The sequence below is a fragment of the Rhinatrema bivittatum genome, chromosome 13 (genome assembly GCF_901001135.1).
Source record: "Rhinatrema bivittatum chromosome 13, aRhiBiv1.1, whole genome shotgun sequence".
In the NCBI taxonomy this organism is placed as follows: Eukaryota; Metazoa; Chordata; class Amphibia; order Gymnophiona; family Rhinatrematidae; genus Rhinatrema; species Rhinatrema bivittatum.
Window position 1 is genome coordinate 83,173,454 of NC_042627.1, and position 19,213 is coordinate 83,192,666.

At 49.7% G+C, this 19,213-nt stretch overlaps 1 protein-coding gene across 4 annotated transcripts in view; it reads right to left on the bottom strand.

The window, feature by feature from the left end:
• The window catches only part of BLM (BLM RecQ like helicase), a 130,875-nt gene that overhangs the window by 56,865 nt on the left and 54,797 nt on the right, over positions 1 to 19,213 (bottom strand). For all 4 annotated transcript variants that reach the window (XM_029574859.1, XM_029574861.1, XM_029574858.1 and 1 more), the window contains exons 14-16: positions 15,147 to 15,295; positions 10,843 to 10,949; positions 9,080 to 9,240 (exon numbers count right to left, since the gene is read on the bottom strand). In XM_029574859.1, coding sequence (XP_029430719.1) covers positions 9,080 to 9,240; positions 10,843 to 10,949; positions 15,147 to 15,295 — 417 coding nt within the window. The remainder of the gene's footprint in view (positions 1 to 9,079; positions 9,241 to 10,842; positions 10,950 to 15,146; positions 15,296 to 19,213) is intronic.

The following is a 19,213-nucleotide window of genomic DNA, read 5'->3' on the forward strand; positions in this document are numbered from 1 at the left end:
GTACCCAAAAACTAAGTCTATTCCATGTTACCATTGCTAATGGCAGTGGCTATTCTCTAAGTGAACTTAATAGCAGGTAATGGACTTCTCCTCCAAGAACTTATCCAATCCTTTTTTAAACACAGCTACACTAACTGCACTAACCACATCCTCTGGCAACAAATTCCAGAGTTTAAATGTGCCCCATGCTAACTTCATGGAGTGCCCCCTAGTCTTTCTACTATCCGAAAGAGTAAATAACCGATTCACATCTACCCGTTCTAGACCTCTCACGATTTTAAACATCTCTATCATATCCCCCCTCAGCCATCTCTTCTCCAAGCTGAAAAGTCCTAACCTCTTCAGCCTTTCCTCATAGGGGAGCTGTTCCATCCTCTTTATCATTTTGGTTGCCCTTCTCTGTACCTTCTCCATCGCAATTATATCATTTTTTAGATGCGGTGACCAGAATTGTACACAGTATTCAAGGTGCGGTCTCTCCATGGAGCGATAGAGACATTATGACATTTTCCGTTTTATTCACCATTCCCTTCCTAATAATTCCTAACATTCTGTTTGCTTTTTGACTGCCGCAGCACACTGCACCGACGATTTCAATGTGTTATCCACTATGATGCCTAGATCTCTTTCTTGGGTGGTAGCACCTAATATGGAGCCTAACATTGTGTAACTAACATGGGTTATTTTTCCCTATATGCATCACCTTGCACTTATCCACATTAAAGTTCATCTGCCATTTGGATGCCCAATTTTCCAGTCTCACAAGGTCTTCCTGCAATTTATCACAATCTGCTTGTGATTTAACTACTCTGAACAATTTTGTGTCATCTGCAAATTTGATTACCTCACTTGTATTTCTTTCCAGATCATTTATAAATATATTGAAAAGTACGGGTTCCAATACAGATCCACGAGGCATTCCACTGCATCACAGACGAGACGTGGGTTGATGCAACGGCATCACAGACATGACAAGGAACTTGAAATCCAACAGGACAAGACGCAAGGCAGGAGGACATTGGCACTGTCTCTCAGGGCGCCCTACTCAGTCCACCCATGGGACTGCTCGCAGACCACCCTGTCCCACTGCGTGCCCTATACAGCCCGAGGAGACTGGTCACGGACCACGCTGGGAGTGGGACAAGCGCAGGAAGGATCCAGGCGAGGTGGGACTCAGACGACGAAGCCGATGTCATCCGAAGCACCAACACGGCTGGCAGGACGAGACTGCTCAGGAGCTCAGGACACTAGTCCACCTGCAGGCCTCTCCAACCCAAGAAAGAAGTCGTTCAAGGGAGCAGGACCAACAGGACCAGAAGGCTCAGGAGCGCAGACGTAAACATCAAAGAGGGCAGGACACCAGGAAGCGAAACACCAGGAGACGAACACCAGGACGAGGACTTCAGGCACGAAGACATAGCATGAAGATATAACTTGACATGGCGAGACGAAACGAAGAGAAGCTCCACGAAGAAGACCTGATGGCGCTCTGGCAGGTAGGAGCCTCCAGAGAGAAGTAACTTCGATGCAAGGCGAAGACTGAAGAGACGGAGCAGGCCTTTAGGGGCTGGAGCAGGAAGTCCACTCCCTAGGTGGGGCCAGCACACTTCTTGTGCCTGGCCCTTTAAATCCTGAAGAGAGGTGCGCGCCGGCGCCTAGGAGGTGGCAGGAACTTGTGCAGGACCGCAGACAGTGGCCTGCACCGACATCAGATGCCGGAGACGCAGGGCTGGGCCTGCAGGCAGGCCCCGAAGACAGCAGCGGCTCCAGCCACCACTTGAGCCCGGGGATGCGGCCTTCGCGCCGCGAAGAGGAGGTTGAAGTCGGTGGCGGCTCTGTGCCGCATTGAAGCTGTAAAGTCCATGGCTCCTGCCGCAGTGAAGAGGGGCAACACGGGCGGCCTCCGGGCCGCATGGAGAAATAGAGTCCGCGGCTCCAGCCGCGGAGGCAGGCCAGACGTCAGCATTTTACCCGTGCCACGTCGGGTGCAGAAGCAGCATGGGGGAAGGTAAGCAGAGCCTGCTCGTGGGAAGGACCCGCGGGCAGCGTTTCATAACAGAGAAGGGCGACCAAAATGATAAAGGCTATGGAACAGCTCCCCTATGAGGAAAGGCTGAAGAGATTAGGGCTGTTCAGCTTGGAGAAGAGACTGCTGAGGGGGGATATGATAGAGGCCTTTAAAATAACGAGAGGTCTTGAACGAGTAGATGTGAATTGGTTATTTACTCTTTTGGATAATAGAAGGACCAGGGGGCACTCCATGAAGTTAGCAAGTAGCACATTTAAGACTAATCGGAGAAAGTTATTTTCCCTGTACATACCCGGATCAGTCCAGACAGTGGGTTGAGCCTCCTGTCCAGCAGATGGAGATAGAGAAAAATCTAAAGGGTATCCAATATCAGGACAGTGCTCACCCTGCATCCCTTCAGTATTTCTCTATCTCCAGCAGATGCAGATGGCAGACCATGCGGCTCCCCTCTAGTCCACTAGATTGTTTGGGAAAGTCTACTTTCTCCCTCTGTCTGTCTTATTTGGATCAAGCAAGTACTTAACTTCTAATTTCAGTTTAAAAAAAAAAAAGACCTTAAAGTTTTCATTTCTTGTAGGGAGCAACAGTGTTTGCCCCTTGCTCTTACTGGGTGCCTAGGGGGCTTTGCCCCTTGAGATCCTCAGCCTAGCAACCTACCCGGTGACCTGCCTGGCTAGGGGTGAAACTGGTGGTCCAGTCCCTCCCCCGCGCAGACCCAGAGACGAAGCATACCTCGGGTCTGCTGCAGAGAAGTCCATTCCTCTGCTTCTTCAACTTTACCAACAAGTTAAAAAAAACCAAAAAAAACCCTTCCATCGGGGGAAGTGCAGGTAGCTGAACTTTCACTCCCCTGCTCTCAGCCAGAAACCGGCGATTCTTGCCATCTCACACGTGGCAGATCTCCCCCTCCCCTTTTCTCCCTCTATGCCTCAATCGGCCTTTTGCCTCACGTGTGGACGGCTCCTATGCGCCGGAGAGATCAGCTGGTAGTTCCCAGCCCGGCAGACGCGCTGCAAGGACGACCCCTTTCCTGCAAACCACGGGAACAGAGCCATTTTGGCTCCAAACCACACTGAAAATTCTGAGCCTGTTGGGGGGCAGGGACCCGATTTTTCCTCACTCCCCCCCCCCCCCCCGATTTAAGCCCCATGAACACCCCAGATGCCAGTTCTGACCCAGGCAAATCTCCAGGGCTTTTCTCGGCTGATTTTGTTCTCCTCGTGCATAAAGCTTTATATTGCCAGCCTTCTACAACAGGATGACCCACCAGATCCTCAGCTGCCTGCCTGCCCTCCTCTTGCCAAGGTCCCCATATCGGCTGCAGCGCAGGGGGCCCAGGACCCCAGATTCTCAAGGGGCGAACCGAGTTCGGGTGGTCCCAGGGGTTCCGGTCCCTTCGGCCCCCACTGATCCGCCCACTCCAATACCAGACTCTGACCCGGATGCCGATGTCCTCGCTCTGAATCCACCAATAGAGGGGGACGACCCCATGGTGTTGCGTCTCTTCCAGCATGAAGAGCTGGATCTGCTTATACCCCATGTTCTGGCCAAGTTGGGCTTAGATGCCCCTCCAGAGGACAACGCATATGCCCCAGCTTCTAGCAACGTCGACCCAGTCCTCGCCGGCCTGAGGCACCCCCGCGCACCTTCCCTTTCCATCCGATGCTAATGCAGTTACTGCTACGGGAAGCTGGTTTGCGCGTGGGCAGAGCCATGGACAAGCTGTACCCGCTTCCAGACCCGTGTGTGGATATGCTCCAGGTCTCTAAGGTAGTCGCCTCGGTCTCCGCTGTCACGAAGCGCAGTACTAACCCAGTCGTGGGGGCGACTGCATTGAAAGATCTTCAGGTTCGGGGTCCAGGCAACAGTCTGTAGCAGTCTCATGCAGTGGGCAAGCCTTAGGTGGATTCAACAACTACTCAGGACCCAGGACCTCCCGTCTGCAGAAGCAGAACAGGCAGAGCGGCTGGAAGGTGCCATTGCGTATGGGGCGGATGCCCTCTTCGATCTTCTCAGCGTGCAGGTCAGAGCTATGGTTTCAGCGGTGTCAGCTAGACATCTTCTCTGGCTTCGTAATTGGGCAGTGGACTCCTCTTCTAAATCACAGTTGGGCACTCTCCCATTCAAGGGTAAGTTGCTCTTTGGGGAAGACCTGGAGCAGCTTATTAAATCTCTTGAGGACAATAAGGTGCATAAACTGCCGGAGGACCGCCCTCGGCAATTCAAATCCTTTTTTCCTTCGCACTCTTGGTTCAGGGGTCAGCGTAGGTACAACAGGCCGAGAAGGGCTGCCCAAAGACCCACCTCCACTAGGTCCCAGTCTTGGTCTCATTCCTTTTGTGGCAGACGGCCATTCCGGGATACGAACCCTTCAGGTTCCACCTCAAATTCCTTCCAATGAAATGCAGCCGGCCCATTCCTCCGCTCCCGCCTTAGGTGGACGTCTGTCCCTTTTTCTCGAGGAATGGGCCAACATCACATCGGATCAGTGGGTCCTCGATGTGATTGGCAACAGCTACACATTAGACTTTGCTCGGGAACTCCCCGACCGCTTTCTAATCTCTCCCTGCGGCTCTCGGAAGCGTCCAGCGGTGTGCCAGACTCTGGACAGGCTACAGGAACTCGAAGCCATAGTCCCTGTACCCCTGGAGGAACAAGGATCTGGCCAGTATTCCATCTACTTCGTCGTGCCCAAAAAGGACGGCTCCTTCCGACCGATCCTAGATCTCAAGAGGATCAACCGAGCTCTCTGGGTGCCCCATTTTCGGATGGAGTCCCTGTGAGCGGTCAAAGCGGCAGTTCGCTCAGGTGAATCTCTGGCCTCTCTCGACTTGACAGAGGCTTACCTGCATTTCCCAATCCGCCACAACCATCCGAATTATCTCCCTTCACCATTCTGGGACACCACTTCCAGTTTCGGGCGCTTCCATTTGGCCTGGCCACCGCGCCTGTACGTTCACCAAGGTCATGATAGTGGTGGCGGTCTCCCTTCATCGGGAGGGAGTCCTGGTCCACCCTTACCTGGACGACTGGCTCATCTGGGCCAAGTCGGAGAACCTGTGCACTGCAGCGATCGACAGGGTCGTGAATTTTCTCTCCTCCCTCGGGTGGATTGTCAACTTCTCCAAAAGTCACCTCAAGCCCTCCCAGGTCCTGGAATTTCTAGGAGCCCGTTTCAACACTCGCATGGGCAAAGTCCTACTGACCGAGCACTGGGCGCTCAAGCTCATGAACCAGGTACAAAATCTCATCTCTTTCAGTACCCACGGCCTGGGACTATCTCCAGGTCCTGGGCTCCATGGCTTCCACCATAGATCTGGTTCCTTGGGCTTTTGCGCATATGCGTCCTCTACAGAAAGCATTGCTGTCCCACTGGAAGCCAGTCTCACAGGACCCCTACCGCTCTCAGACTACCATTGCCAGCATGCAGCGGTGGCTTTCACTCACCCATCTCGTGAAAGGAATGCCTTTGGAGACACCCCAATGGATCGTTGTGACAACGGATGCCAGCCTCTCCGGCTGGGAAGCGGTGTGTCAGCACCAGTCTACACAAGGACGGTGGTCTCCTGTGCAATCCCGATAGCACATCAATCGTCTGGAAGCCCGAGCTGTCCGTCTGGCATTCAAGACGTTCCTGCCCTTGCTCCGTCACAAAGCCATGCGGGTCCTCTCCGACAATGCCACCACAGTAACTTACATCAATTGCCAGGGTGGCACCAGGAGTCATCTGGTGGGTCTGGAGGCCAGCAAGCTGCTCTCCTGGGCGGAGAGACACCTGAGTTGTCTAGCAGCTTCCCACATTGCAGGGATGGAGAATGTGCAAGCGGACTTCCTCAGCCGACAACACCTAGACCCCGGAGAGAGGGAGTTGTCCGATGAGGCGATGAATCTTCTGGTGCGCAAGTGGGGAGTTCCTCACCTTGACCTGATGGCTACCCTGAACAACGCAAAGGCTCCCAGATTCTTCAGCCAAAAACGGGAGCACTGCTCGGCAGGGGTGGATGCCCTGGTTCTTTTCTGGCCTCTCGATGTTCTTCTCTACGTGTTCCCACCTTGGCCTCTGGTGGGAAAGGTACTCAGAAGGATAGAACTCCACAAGGGGCCGGTCATTCTCATAGCGCCAGAATGGCCTCGGAGACCGTGGTTCGCGGACCTGGTGAACCTCAAAACAGACGGTCCTCTTTGCCTCGGTTACCTCCCAAACCCGCTCCACCAAGGACCAGTATTTTTCAATCAGGCAGATTGTTTTTGTCTAGCAGTCTGACTTTTGAGCAGCGACGCCTGAGAAAAAAAGGGTATAAGAAGGAAGTTATCTCCACTTTCTTGTGGGCACGGAAGACCTCTACCTCTCTCGCGTACATCCACGTATGGAGAGTGTTTGAGAATGCATGTGCTGAGTCTGGAGGGGCCAAACATTTAAACCCACCTGTCCAGCCTACTTGTCCATCCTGGAGCCTCAATTTGGTGCTTCAAGCCCTTTGCGAGGCACCTTTTGAACCTCTCCAGCGGGCCATGCTTAAAGACCTCACTCTTAAGACAGTATTTTTGGTCTCTATTTGCTCAGCCAGGAGAGTGTCTGAGCTCCAAGCCTTGACTTGTCGGGAGCCCTTTCTCCGCTTTTCTTACTCAGGTGTTTCCCTAAAGAAGTTGCCATCCTTTCTTCCAAAGGTCGTGTCTTCTTTTCACGTCAATCAGTCAGTGGAGCTTCCTGCCTTTTCTCCTGAAGACATTGCATGCATGCCTGGTGGGGACCTCAGGCGTCTTGATGTACTGAGAGTCCTATTCCAATACTTATAGGTTATTAACAAATTTTGCATCTCTGAACATCTCTTTGTCCTATGGAGTGGCCCAAATAGAGGTAACAAGGCCTCTAAAGCTACCATTGCTCGCTGGCTGAAGGAGGCCATTGCATCGGCTTATATCTGTTGTGGTTTTGCTTCCCCTCCAGTAGATGGAGACAGAAGTTTTTGACTGACACTGCCAGTTAAGTTGAGGTGCAACCTGCAGTATTGAACTGTACCCAAGCCAGATTAACAGCAAAAAAGAACCACACTATGTACAATTGCTCCCCAAACGAACAGAAGGAAGACTGACGAACTCCTGCCCGCACCACACACCTGCGCGGGACCAGAACCTGAAACCAAACAGTGATTGAGCTGGACTCTCAACTGCATATTGGGCAGGAGTCTGGACTGATCAGTGGTACTACAGGAACGAAAATTAGCAGGTAAGAACCAATTTTCCATTCCCTTTACGTACCCAGATCAGTGCAGACAGCTGGGTGGGACCTAGAGAGTCCAGCTCGAAGCACACACTGTCACCAAAACCTGAGGCCTGGACGTCCAGACGGTAATGTCTGGCAAAAGTGTGCAAAGATTTCCAAGTGGCCATCCTACAGATTTCTTGTGGTGAAACCTGTTGACACTCAGCCCAAGAGGCCGCTTGCAACTGGGTAGAATGAATGCGAAGCCCACTAGGCACTGGTCACCCTTTGGCGATGTACGCCGAGCTGATAGCCACCTTCAACCACCGAGCAATAGTGGCCCTAGAAGCCTTCTGCCCCCGCCTGGGGCCACTCTACAGTACAAACAGGTGATCAGACAGGCGAAAACTGTTATTAACCTCCAAGTAACGCAACAGAGCCCGTCGCACGTCCAACCACCGTAAATCTCTGGTTTGAGGGGTGGAAGGGCGCTCCACAGTGATTCAAATGAAAAGAGGACACAACCTTAGGTAAAAAGGAAAGAACCGTCTTCAAAGACACCCCGGGAACAGAAATCTTCAAGAAGGGTTCTCTGCAGGATAAGGCCTGAAGTTCCGACACCCGACAAGCTGATGATATAGCCACCAGGAAAATCACTTTCAAAGTAAGATCCTTCAGTGTCACACATTTCAAAGGCTCAAAGGGCAATGTACACATAGCCCACAACAGCAGACAGACTCCAGGAAGGACAGGGATTCCGGTTGGGTGGACGTAGATGTTTAACTCCCCACAGATAGTGCACGACGTCTGGGTGCGCCACCAAGCGAACTCCGCATACCTTACCCCGAAAACAAGCCAGGGCCGCCACCTGAACCCTCAAGGAATTAAGGGATAAGCCTTTGGCCAGACCAGCCTGCAAAAAGGGCAAGACATTGCTCATGGAGGCACGAGTGGGGACCACCTTGCATTCCACGCACCAAGACTCAAAAATACCCCACCCCCTGACATATGCCAGGGAGGTAGAGGTCTTTCTGGATTGCAAAAGGGTAGCAACCACTGCATCCGAATAACCTTTACTCCTTAAATGTTACCTCTCCAAACCCAAGCTGCCAGACAAAAGTAATCTTTTTATTTTCTTCCCTTTTTTTTTTTTTTTTTTAAACTCAGACTGCTGGGACCTCCACCATCTGCTGGAGACAGAGAAATACTGGCAGACTGCAGGTGGCACCTCAACTAAACTGGCAGTGTCAGTCAAAAACTTCTCTGTCTCCATCTGCTGGAGGGAGGCAAAACCCAGCTGTCTGGACTGATCAGGGAATATGGCTTAAAGAAAGTTTGGACCAGTTCCTGGAAACTCGGGAAAGCCATCGCTTACCCCGGGATGCGAGAAATGGATCTACTTGTGACCTGATTGGTCACTGTTGGAGACATGATGCTTTGGCCTGACTCAGCAAGGCACTTATGTTCACATACAGAAGAGGCATTCCCAGGGGCATGTTTAGGGCAGGGGACGGCATTTTCCAATCTTTATGTATCTTTAGAAAAGCAGGTGCAAGGGGTGGAAAGTATGTCAGAGTGATAGCACCTGTGTGCTTTCGCTTTCAGAATCTGCAAATAGCTCTCGGGTAAGAGGTATGCGCGGTCTTTATTCTAGTGCAGACAGTATGAAACCTGGGCAATGCATCCAGCTTCATCTGAAAATGTTCTGTAGGCTTTTTTGGTTCTGAATCTCATATTCTGAGGTGTTCAAAGTTTTACAGTCCTCCTCAGGAGGGAATCAAAATCTTCAGTACTAGCTTCTCTTTGTGAGAGCCATGGGCACATCCTCCAACACCAAATTTTCATACCTGACAGTCTTCCTGATTAATCCACTTGTGCTGTACAAAATCCCTGCTGGAGTCACTGAGGCCAGCGTGGTACGCTAGTGCGGACAATCCCGCCTTCTGTAAAGTTTCTGCAATCGTGTCACATTCATGGCGGGACAGGCAGTAAACGATTCCAGAATCATCTGCATACAAAACAAAGAACTCGATGAACCTCACGAGACAGCAGCACAAAGTGCAAGATGCTAAGCTGCTCTTCCTACCGCTTTCTTCTTTGCTAAATGTGCTTCTCTTATATTTGCATAACTATCCAACAGACATTTAATTGTATTTATATGCTGTCTTTCTAACCAAAGTAAATGGATCACAAAGTTATTTACCGTATTTTTCGCTCCATAAGACGCACCTAGGATTCAGAGGGGGGAAATTAAAAAAAAAAAATGTAGTGCTAAACCGGCTCTGTCCCCGGGCGTCTGTGCGTCTTATGGAGCAAATTAGGGGAGTGCATAACATTTTTTTTCTCCCCATTTTGTTTTCGGGTCTGGGGAGGGCCATTTCGGTCCATTCCCCAGATCAGAAAACTTGTGTCTTTCTAATTCTGTGGGAACCCCCCCCCCCCCCCCCATCCCAACCCTTTAAATTAATTAACAACCCCCACCCTCCTGACCCCTCCCCAAGATCTTCCAAATTAATTTACTACACCCCACCCCCCCCAAGACCTGCCAAAAGTCCCTGGTGGTCCAGCGAGGGTCCGGGAGCGATCTCCTGGACTTGGGTCGTCGGCTGCCAGCAATCAAAATGGCGCCAACGGCCCTTTGCCCTTACTATGTCACTGGGGTCGACCAATGGCAGCAGAAGCCCCTGTGACATAGTAAGGGCAAAGGGCCGTTGGCTGCCAGTAATCAAATGGCATTGGATCAGAGAAACATGAACAATTGGCATTTCAGGAAATGAAATGGTCATCTTCACTATCTTTTCTGGGAGGGCATTCCATGCATCTACCACCCTTTCCATGAAGAAATATTTGACTTTGTTCCTGATTCTTTCCTCTTAAAAGTTTCATATTTTGAACCCTAGTTTTACAGTTTCCTTTGCATCAAAAGAGATTTAATTTTTGTGCATCATTAATTCCTTTCAAGTATTTGAAGGTCTGTATCACACAGTATGTGGCAGTCTTCTCTCCTCCAGGGTATACATAATTAAGTTCCTTGTACGTACCCGGATCAGTCCAGACTGTGGGTTATGCCTCCCTTCCAGCAGATGGAGACAGAGAAAAACTTGAATGGCACCCTCTCTTAAACCCGGTGTGCCACCTGCATCCCTTCAGTATTTCTCTGTCTCCAGCAGATGGAGGTGGTGCAAAACCTGCAGTCTTGATCAGATTTCAGTTTTCCTCTGTCTCCCTCTGCTGGACAGGAGGCTCAACCCACTGTCTGGACTGATCCGGGTATGTACAGGGAATTCAAAATATTGACCACAGTGTTGCCAAGATGCTGTTCATGACAGGCAAACAAAATGCAATAACATCTATGAGAATTGTATTAGGCCTGTGCATAATAATTTCAGCACATGCAGAGAGTTTCCAAACATCAGTATGAAGGCCTGTGTGCATAGGGACAGGTCCTATCCAATAAGCAAGCATTCACATGGCTGTTCTTTCACAGTGTAACTGATATTAATCTTTCATGTCCAAGCGAGCTCTAAATATAACTGGCTATGGGTAATTTGTAAACACTGCAGCCTACAGGGTCCTCATGGCTACAATCAGCTGAGCAGAGGGGACTCACTTGGATGATATTTTTTAATCCACTCAATACAGTCCTGAGCAACTTTCTTAGGCTTCTTGGGCAGCACTTCGTATTTCAAGTTGTGTCGGTTAAAGCTCATCGTAAACCTATAAACACACACAATCCAGAGAGTCATTAAGAAGGCAGTAATGAAGCTCAGCACACACAGTACAGATGCAGTATGTTTGTACTCAGGTGCAAGGTAGGCATGGCAAACTGAAAATGCAATAATAAAAATATCCACTAGCAAATTAAAACCACTGCAAGAGATTGTCAGCATTTCACCAATTTAACCACAGAACATTTTTTGGGAATTTTTGCTGCATATAAAATATTGAATGAGGTACCAAAGTATTTATCCAAATGCAGATGATAGTCAATAAATGTGCACGGCTCAAAATAGGTCCAGTGTTTCAAAATCACCTGCTTCAGAAGGAAAATTAGTGTAGTCAATGACTGCGTACACTTTCCCTCCCCCAACTTAACCACATTCACACATGCAACTTTTACCAAGATGCAGGGAGAGGAGGATTGCATTTTTCAAACTGCATTTTTACATGAATTCATACTGTGATCCTGCCAAGCACTGGACTGGCCACTGTGGGAGACAAGATGCTGAGCTCAATGGACCAGTGGTCTGATCCAGTATGGCACTTATCTGCATAAACATTTTTTATTATTTATTCCTAAACTATAAACACCTATAAGATAGCCCGTGCACAACTATAATCCTACACAAGCACAGCCTGCTCATAAACTGCAGGCACCAATAACCCTACGCCTACAGATGCAGTATTTCAAGTAAACCCTGCACATACCTGTGACTACAAGGAAACAGCCTTCCCACTTCATCTCCCACAGACCTTATCCACGACACAGGTAAGCCAGTCCACTACACACTACAAACACCTTATCCCAGGCACAGGTAAGCCAGTCCACTACACGCTGCAAACACCTTATCCCAGACACAGGTAAGCCAGTCCACTACACGCTGCAAACACCTAATCCACGACACAGGTAAGCCAGTCCACTACATGCTGCAAACACCTTATCCCAGACACAGGTAAGCCAGTCCACTACACGCTGCAAACACTTTATCCCCGACACAGGTAAGCCAGTCCACTACACGCTGCAAACACCTTATCCCAGACACAGGTAAGCCAGTCCACTACACGCTGCAAACACCTTATCCCAGACACAGGTAAGCCAGTCCACTACACGCTGCAAACACCTTATCCCAGACACAGGTAAGCCAGTCCACTACACGCTGCAAACACCTTATCCCAGACACAGGTAAGCCAGTCCACTACACGCTGCAAACACCTTATCCCAGACACAGGTAAGCCAGTCCACTACACGCTGCAAACACCTTATCCCAGACACAGGTAAGCCAGTCCACTACACGCTGCAAACACTTATCCCAGACACAGGTAAGCCAGTCCACTATACACTGCAAACACCTTATCCCAGACACAGGTAAGCCAGTCCACTACACGCTGCAAACACCTTATCCCAGACACAGGTAAGCCAGTCCACTACACGCTACAAACACAGGTAAGCCAGTCCACTACACGCTGCAAACACCTAATCCACGACACAGGTAAGCCAGTCCACTACACGCTGCAAACACCTTATCCCAGACACAGGTAAGCCAGTCCACTATACACTGCAAACACCTTATCCTAGACACAGGTAAGCCAGTCAACTATACGCTGCAAACACCTTATCCAAGCACAGATAAGCCAGTCCACTATACACTGCAAACACTTTATCCCCGACACAGGTAAGCCAGTCCACTACACACTGCAAACACCTTATCCCAGACACAGGTAAGCCGGTCCACTACACGCTGCAAACACCTTATCCCAGACACAGGTAAGCCGGACGACTACACGCTGCAAACACCTTATCCCAGACACAGGTAAGCCAGTCCACTACACGCTGCAAACACCTTATCCCAGACACAGGTAAGCCAGTCCACTATACGCTGCAAACACCTTATCCCAGACACAGGTAAGCCAGTCCACTACACGCTGCAAACACCTTATCCCAGACACAGGTAAGCCAGTCCACTATACGCTGCAAACACCTTATCCCAGACACAGGTAAGCCAGTCCACTACACGCTGCAAACACCTTATCCCAGACACAGGTTAGCCAGTCCACTATACACTGCAAACACCTTATCCCAGACACAGGTAAGCCAGTCCACTACACGCTGCAAACACCTTATCCCAGACACAGGTAATCCAGTCCACTACACGCTGCAAACACCTTATCCCAGACACAGGTAAGCCAGTCCACTACACGCTGCAAACACCTTATCCCCGACACAGGTAAGCCAGTCCACTACACACTGCAAACACCTTATCCCAGACACAGGTAAGCCGGTCCACTACACGCTGCAAACACCTTATCCCAGACACAGGTAAGCCGGACGACTACACGCTGCAAACACCTTATCCCAGACACAGGTAAGCCAGTCCACTACACGCTGCAAACACCTTATCCCAGACACAGGTAAGCCCGTCCACTATACACTGCAAACACCTTATCCCAGACACAGGTAAGCCAGTCCACTACACGCTGCAAACACCTTATCCCAGACACAGGTAAGCCAGTCCACTATACGCTGCAAACACCTTATCCCAGACACAGGTAAGCCAGTCCACTACACGCTGCAAACACCTTATCCCAGACACAGGTTAGCCAGTCCACTATACACTGCAAACACCTTATCCCAGACACAGGTAAGCCAGTCCACTACACGCTGCAAACACCTTATCCCAGACACAGGTAATCCAGTCCACTACACGCTGCAAACACCTTATCCCAGACACAGGTAAGCCAGTCCACTACACGCTGCAAACACCTTATCCCAGACACAGGTAATCCAGTCCATTATACACTGCAAACACTTTATCCCCGACACAGGTAAGCCAGTCCACTACACGCTGCAAACACCTTATCCCAGACACAGGTAATCCAGTCCACTACACGCTGCAAACACCTTATCCCAGACACAGGTAAGCCAGTCCACTACACGCTGCAAACACCTTATCCCAGACACAGGTAATCCAGTCCATTATACACTGCAAACACTTTATCCCCGACACAGGTAAGCCAGTCCACTATACGCTGCAAACACCTTATCCCAGACACAGGTAAGCCAGTCCACTACACGCTGAAAACACCTTATCCCAGACACAGGTAAGCCAGTCCACTATACGCTGCAAACACCTTATCCCAGACACAGGTAAGCCAGTCCACTACACGCTGAAAACACCTTATCCCAGACACAGGTAAGCCAGTCCACTACACGCTGAAAACACCTTATCCCAGACACAGGTAAGCCAGTCCACTACATGCTGCAAACACCTTATCCCAGACACAGGTAAGCCAGTCCACTACACGCTGCAAACACCTTATCCCAGACACAGGTAAGCCAGTCCACTACACGCTGCAAACACCTTATCCCAGACACAGGTAAGCCAGTCCACTACACGCTGCAAACACCTTATCCCAGACACAGGTAAGCCAGTCCACTATACGCTGCAAACACCTTATCCCAGACACAGGTACGCCAGTCCACTACACGCTGCAAACATCTTATCCTAGACACAGGTAAGCCAGTCCACTATACACTGCAAACACCTTATCCTAGACACAGGTAAGCCAGTCCACTATACACTGCAAACACCTTATCCCAGACACAGGTAAGCCAGTCCACTACACGCTGCAAACACCTTATCCCAGACACAGGTAAGCCAGTCCACTATACACTGCAAACACCTAATCCCAGACACAGGTAAACCAGTCCACTATACACTGCAAACATCTTATCCACGACACAGGTAAGCCAGTCCACTACACGCTGCAAACACCTTACCCCAGACACAGGTAAGCCAGTCCACTATACACTGCAAACACCTTACCCCAGACACAGGTAAGCCAGTCCACTACACGCTGCAAACACCTTACCCCAGACACAGGTAAGCCAGTCCACGACATCCTTTACCACAGCCTCTTTACTTCACCTGTAAGTGCTTGAAAGGTCACACAGAATCAGCCTCTTCACTGCACTCCAATCTATTTTTATCATATGCTTACTGTGCCTGAATGTAATTCGCCTTGAGCTACATATAGAGCTTGCTCATTTGGGTGCAGGATACTGCCGGGCAGTATTACACCACTTAGGGGACAGCAGCAGGCAGTGCAGTCTCCTCCCTGGCCCTTCTGTTATGTTCTGTCATTCATGTTTTAGGCCTTGTTCATCAGTCAGCTGAGCTTCAACAAATGACTCACACTTGTAGCTTGGTCATCTTAAGCTGGTTGAGGATATCCTTCTGGACCCTGGGATTGGCTGTGGCAGTGAGTGCCATCATCGGGACACGTGGAAACTTCTGGCGAAGCATATTCAGTCGCTTATAGTCTGGCCGGAAATCATGACCCCACTAGGTTATAAAACAGTTGAGAAGTGTGTTTGTTCTTAGCTGCCCAACAAATATTACAATTCTAGGCAAGGCTGACAAAACATGTTCTCATTTATTTTATTTGTAAACATTTGATAATCCATCTATACCAAAATGGTCTTGAGGTGGATTATAATCAATGTATAATAACAATTCTATTACTCTATAGCTCTTAAATGTTTTGGCTGGCGTCCAGGTTTTAGAATACATGTCCTGTTTACAATGTAAAATGTTAGATCAGAATAAGAGGAGAAACTAACACCTTTGGGATTTCTTAACTACAAGAACTAAACAACAGTGCATGTACTGTAATATTCAATAGGATCTGCCGTGGGTAACATCACTAGTGCAACATACAGATTCTGGAAGCAAAGTCTTGTGGGATAGATCTACTAAGTCCTGCATCCCATAAAAGCAAGTTTGCTTATCGTAATCTGTGTTTTCCATAGATAGCAGGATGAATTAGTCATGCTCTGCAGGGTGACATTATCTGGTGAAACTGAACAAAGCTGTCTCTCCAAGATAGTAGAGCTTTTAGCGTTGAGCGTTGCCTCAGATTCTCCTCAGCTTGTGTCAAAGCTTACAGAATAGATAAGTCTGTTATCCAGGGAGGAGGGCAGACATCACATAGCTAATTCATCCTGCTATCTACAGAAAATACCATTTAGGGTAAGCAAACTTACTTTTTTCCATCGAAGCATGTCTGAATTAGCCGTGCTGAATGGGGAGTCCCAAGCTGAGGACTGCAGGGTAGCATTATAAACATAGCAACCTGGACTCCACCGTGGAGAGCAGACTATTTGGAAACTGGTGGTGCAAGACTGCTTGTCCCACTGCATTGTCTGTGCTGCTAAGGCATCTAGGCAGTACTGAAACATGAAGCTGTGCACTGATGACCAAGTTGCTACTTTACAAATGTCTTTTATGGGCACTTCCTTGATATGTGCTATGGATGAAGCTGCTGCTCGAACTGGATCAGCTTTACTGAATTATATAGAAACATAGAAAACACAGAAATGACGGCAGAAGAAAACCAAACGGCCCATCCAGTCTGCCCAGCAAGCTTTCCCAGTTATTTTTCTCATACTTATCAGTTACTCTGACTGCTGAGGTCAGGGCCCTTATTGGTAACTTTTTGGTTCTAATTTTCTTCCACCCCTGCCAATTGATGTAGAGAGCAATGCTGGAGCTGTATCAATGTGAAGTTTCAAGCCTAATTGGTTAGGGGTAGTAACCACCGCAATCAGCAAGCTACTCCTAAGCTTATTTGTTTGCCCAGCCTGTGCAATTTAGTCTTGTTGGTTGTTGTCTGAATATAAACCATCTTTTATTCATTCCCTCCTGCCATTGAAGCAGTGAGCTGCACTATATAGGTATTCAAAGTGAAGTATCAGGCTTGATTGGTTCGGGTTAGTAACCGCCGTAACAAGCTACTCCCACGCTTGTTTGTTTTTCCAGCCTGTGCAATTTAGACCTTGTTGGTTGTTTGAATATAAATCCTCTTTTCTTCATCCCCCGCCATTGAAGCAGAGAGCTGCTTGGATATGCATTGAAAATGAAGTATCAGGCTAATTTGGTTTGGGGTAGTAACCACCATAACAAGCAAGCTACTCCCATGCTTATTTATGAATGCAGATCCTTTTCCCCACATTTCCTCTTGCCGTTGAAGCATAGAGCAATGTTGGAGTCGCATTAACCGTGTGTATGTTTACTGAGTAAGGGTAATAGCCATCATTCCCATAAGCCACCCCCATGCCTCTTCTCCATTTCTTTCACGTCCTCAAGACTTTATGGATCCACAGTGTTTATTCCACACCCTTTTGAAATCCTTCACAGTTTAGGTCCTCACCACTTCTTCCAGAAGGGCAGTCCAGGCATCCACAACCCTCTCCGTGAAGAAATACTTCCTGACATAGGTTCTGAGTCTTCCTCCCAGGAGTTTTAAATCATGTTCCCTGGTTCTGCTGATTTTTTTCCCAACAGAAAATGTTTGTCGTTGACTTTGAATCATTAAAACCTGTCAAGTATCTGAAAGACTGTATCATATCACCCCTGTTCCTCCTTTCCTCCAGGGTATACATATTTAGATTCTTCAATCTCTCCTCATAAGTCAAACGATGAAGACCCTCCACCTTTTTTGTTACGAGCGCACGCGGAGCGCGGTCGTCTCAAGCGGTTGGTGAGCCCTTGGGCCACGGCAGGACTCAAGGAGGAGCCCCAAGCCACATCGTGGGAGGTGAGCTGGGCAGGCATGGAGAGCCAGGCGGGTACAAAAGCAGGGGAGCAGGCACGGAGTCTGACCCTCAGCCGGACCTGCACGCCCATGGCAACCAACACTGGGAAGTTGGTAGATGAACGGTCCTCCGACTGTTCCCGGCCCTTTCGGACCTGCCGCTGGGTACGGCAACGGGCGGCAGGCCGGACATAGGCGAGGGCAGACAGAGTCCTTTACACTGAAGACATCGTAGACAAGGCTAGTGCAGACATCAAAGATGAGGGCTGGAAGGAGACACGGGCACTGTCCCTGAGGGCGCCCTACTCAGCCCACCCACGGGACCGAGTCGCGGACCACCCCGTCCCATACGCGCCCTACACAGCCCAGGAAGGCTGGTCGCGGACCACGTTGAGAACAGGAGAGCGCAGGGAAGATCCAGGCGAGCAGGAACTCCGATGCTGGGATACTGACATCCGAAGCCCCTTCGGCTGGCAGGCAGGGAAGCTCCAGAGCGCAGGGAAGAATCCCACCTGTTGGCCACTCCAGGGCCCAACAGGCCAGAAGGCTCAGGAGCCAGACAGGACGTAGGGCAGAACAAGCGGAACTGGATCAGGACATCAGGAACACATCAAGGCAGACGTCAGTAACATCAGGAAGCAAACATCCGGACAGAGACAGGACAAGGAGCCATCAATACAAGGCAGACCACGGAAGACCTGGATCGAGGAAGAGGTACAGGCAACTGTAACACTCAATCAGAGGCCGACATCAGGACAGAGACAGGACAAGGAGCCATCAATACAAGGCAGACCACGGAGGACCTGGATCGAGAAGGAGGTACAGGCAACTGTAGCACTCAATCCGAAGGCAAGTTGCAAGTGACAAGAAAGTCCTTATATACTGGAGGTTGAAGGCAACTCCCTGGGAGTTTATCTGGACCGCCCCTCGCTGGTCCTATAAGTAAGGTGGAGAGCTGCGGGCCAGCCCCTAGGGAAACGGGCGTGGCTGGAAACCAGGAAGTCCAAACAGCCAAGCAAGCCACAGGAACAGCTAGGCCTCTCAGGCCCTGGAGCAAGTCCCGGATGGAACACAGGCGAGGCCCTGGCTTCGGAGCGGCCTCCGGTGGAAGGTGAGAGACCACCTGTAGCGCAGCAACAGGGGGGATCGTAACATTTTTGGTCGCCCTTCTCTGGACCGCCTCCATCCTGTCTCTGTCCCTTCTGAGATATGGTCTCCAGAACTGAACACAGTACTCCAGGTGAGGCCTCACCAAGGATCTGGTACAAGGGGATCATCACTTCCCTTTTCTTACTCGTTATTCCTCTCTCTATGCAGCCCTAGCATTCTTCTGGCTTTAGCTATCGCCTTGTCTCATTGTTTCGCCGACTTCAGATCATTAGACACTATCACCCCAAGGTCTCTCTCCTGCTCCATACACATCAGCCATTCACTCCCCATCGAATACATTTCTTTCGGATTTCCACACCCCATATTCATTATAGAATACTATATAAATCCATCACCACAATATTCAAAGCCATCCAACAAATCGCTCCGCTCAACCTTCAAATCCCTTTCAAAAAACTCTCATCCTCCAGACCCATAAGAGAGCACTATAAAGATTCTCTTCAGGTACCTCAGTCCAAAACCACCCATCACATAACGTTCAGAGACAGAGCATTCTC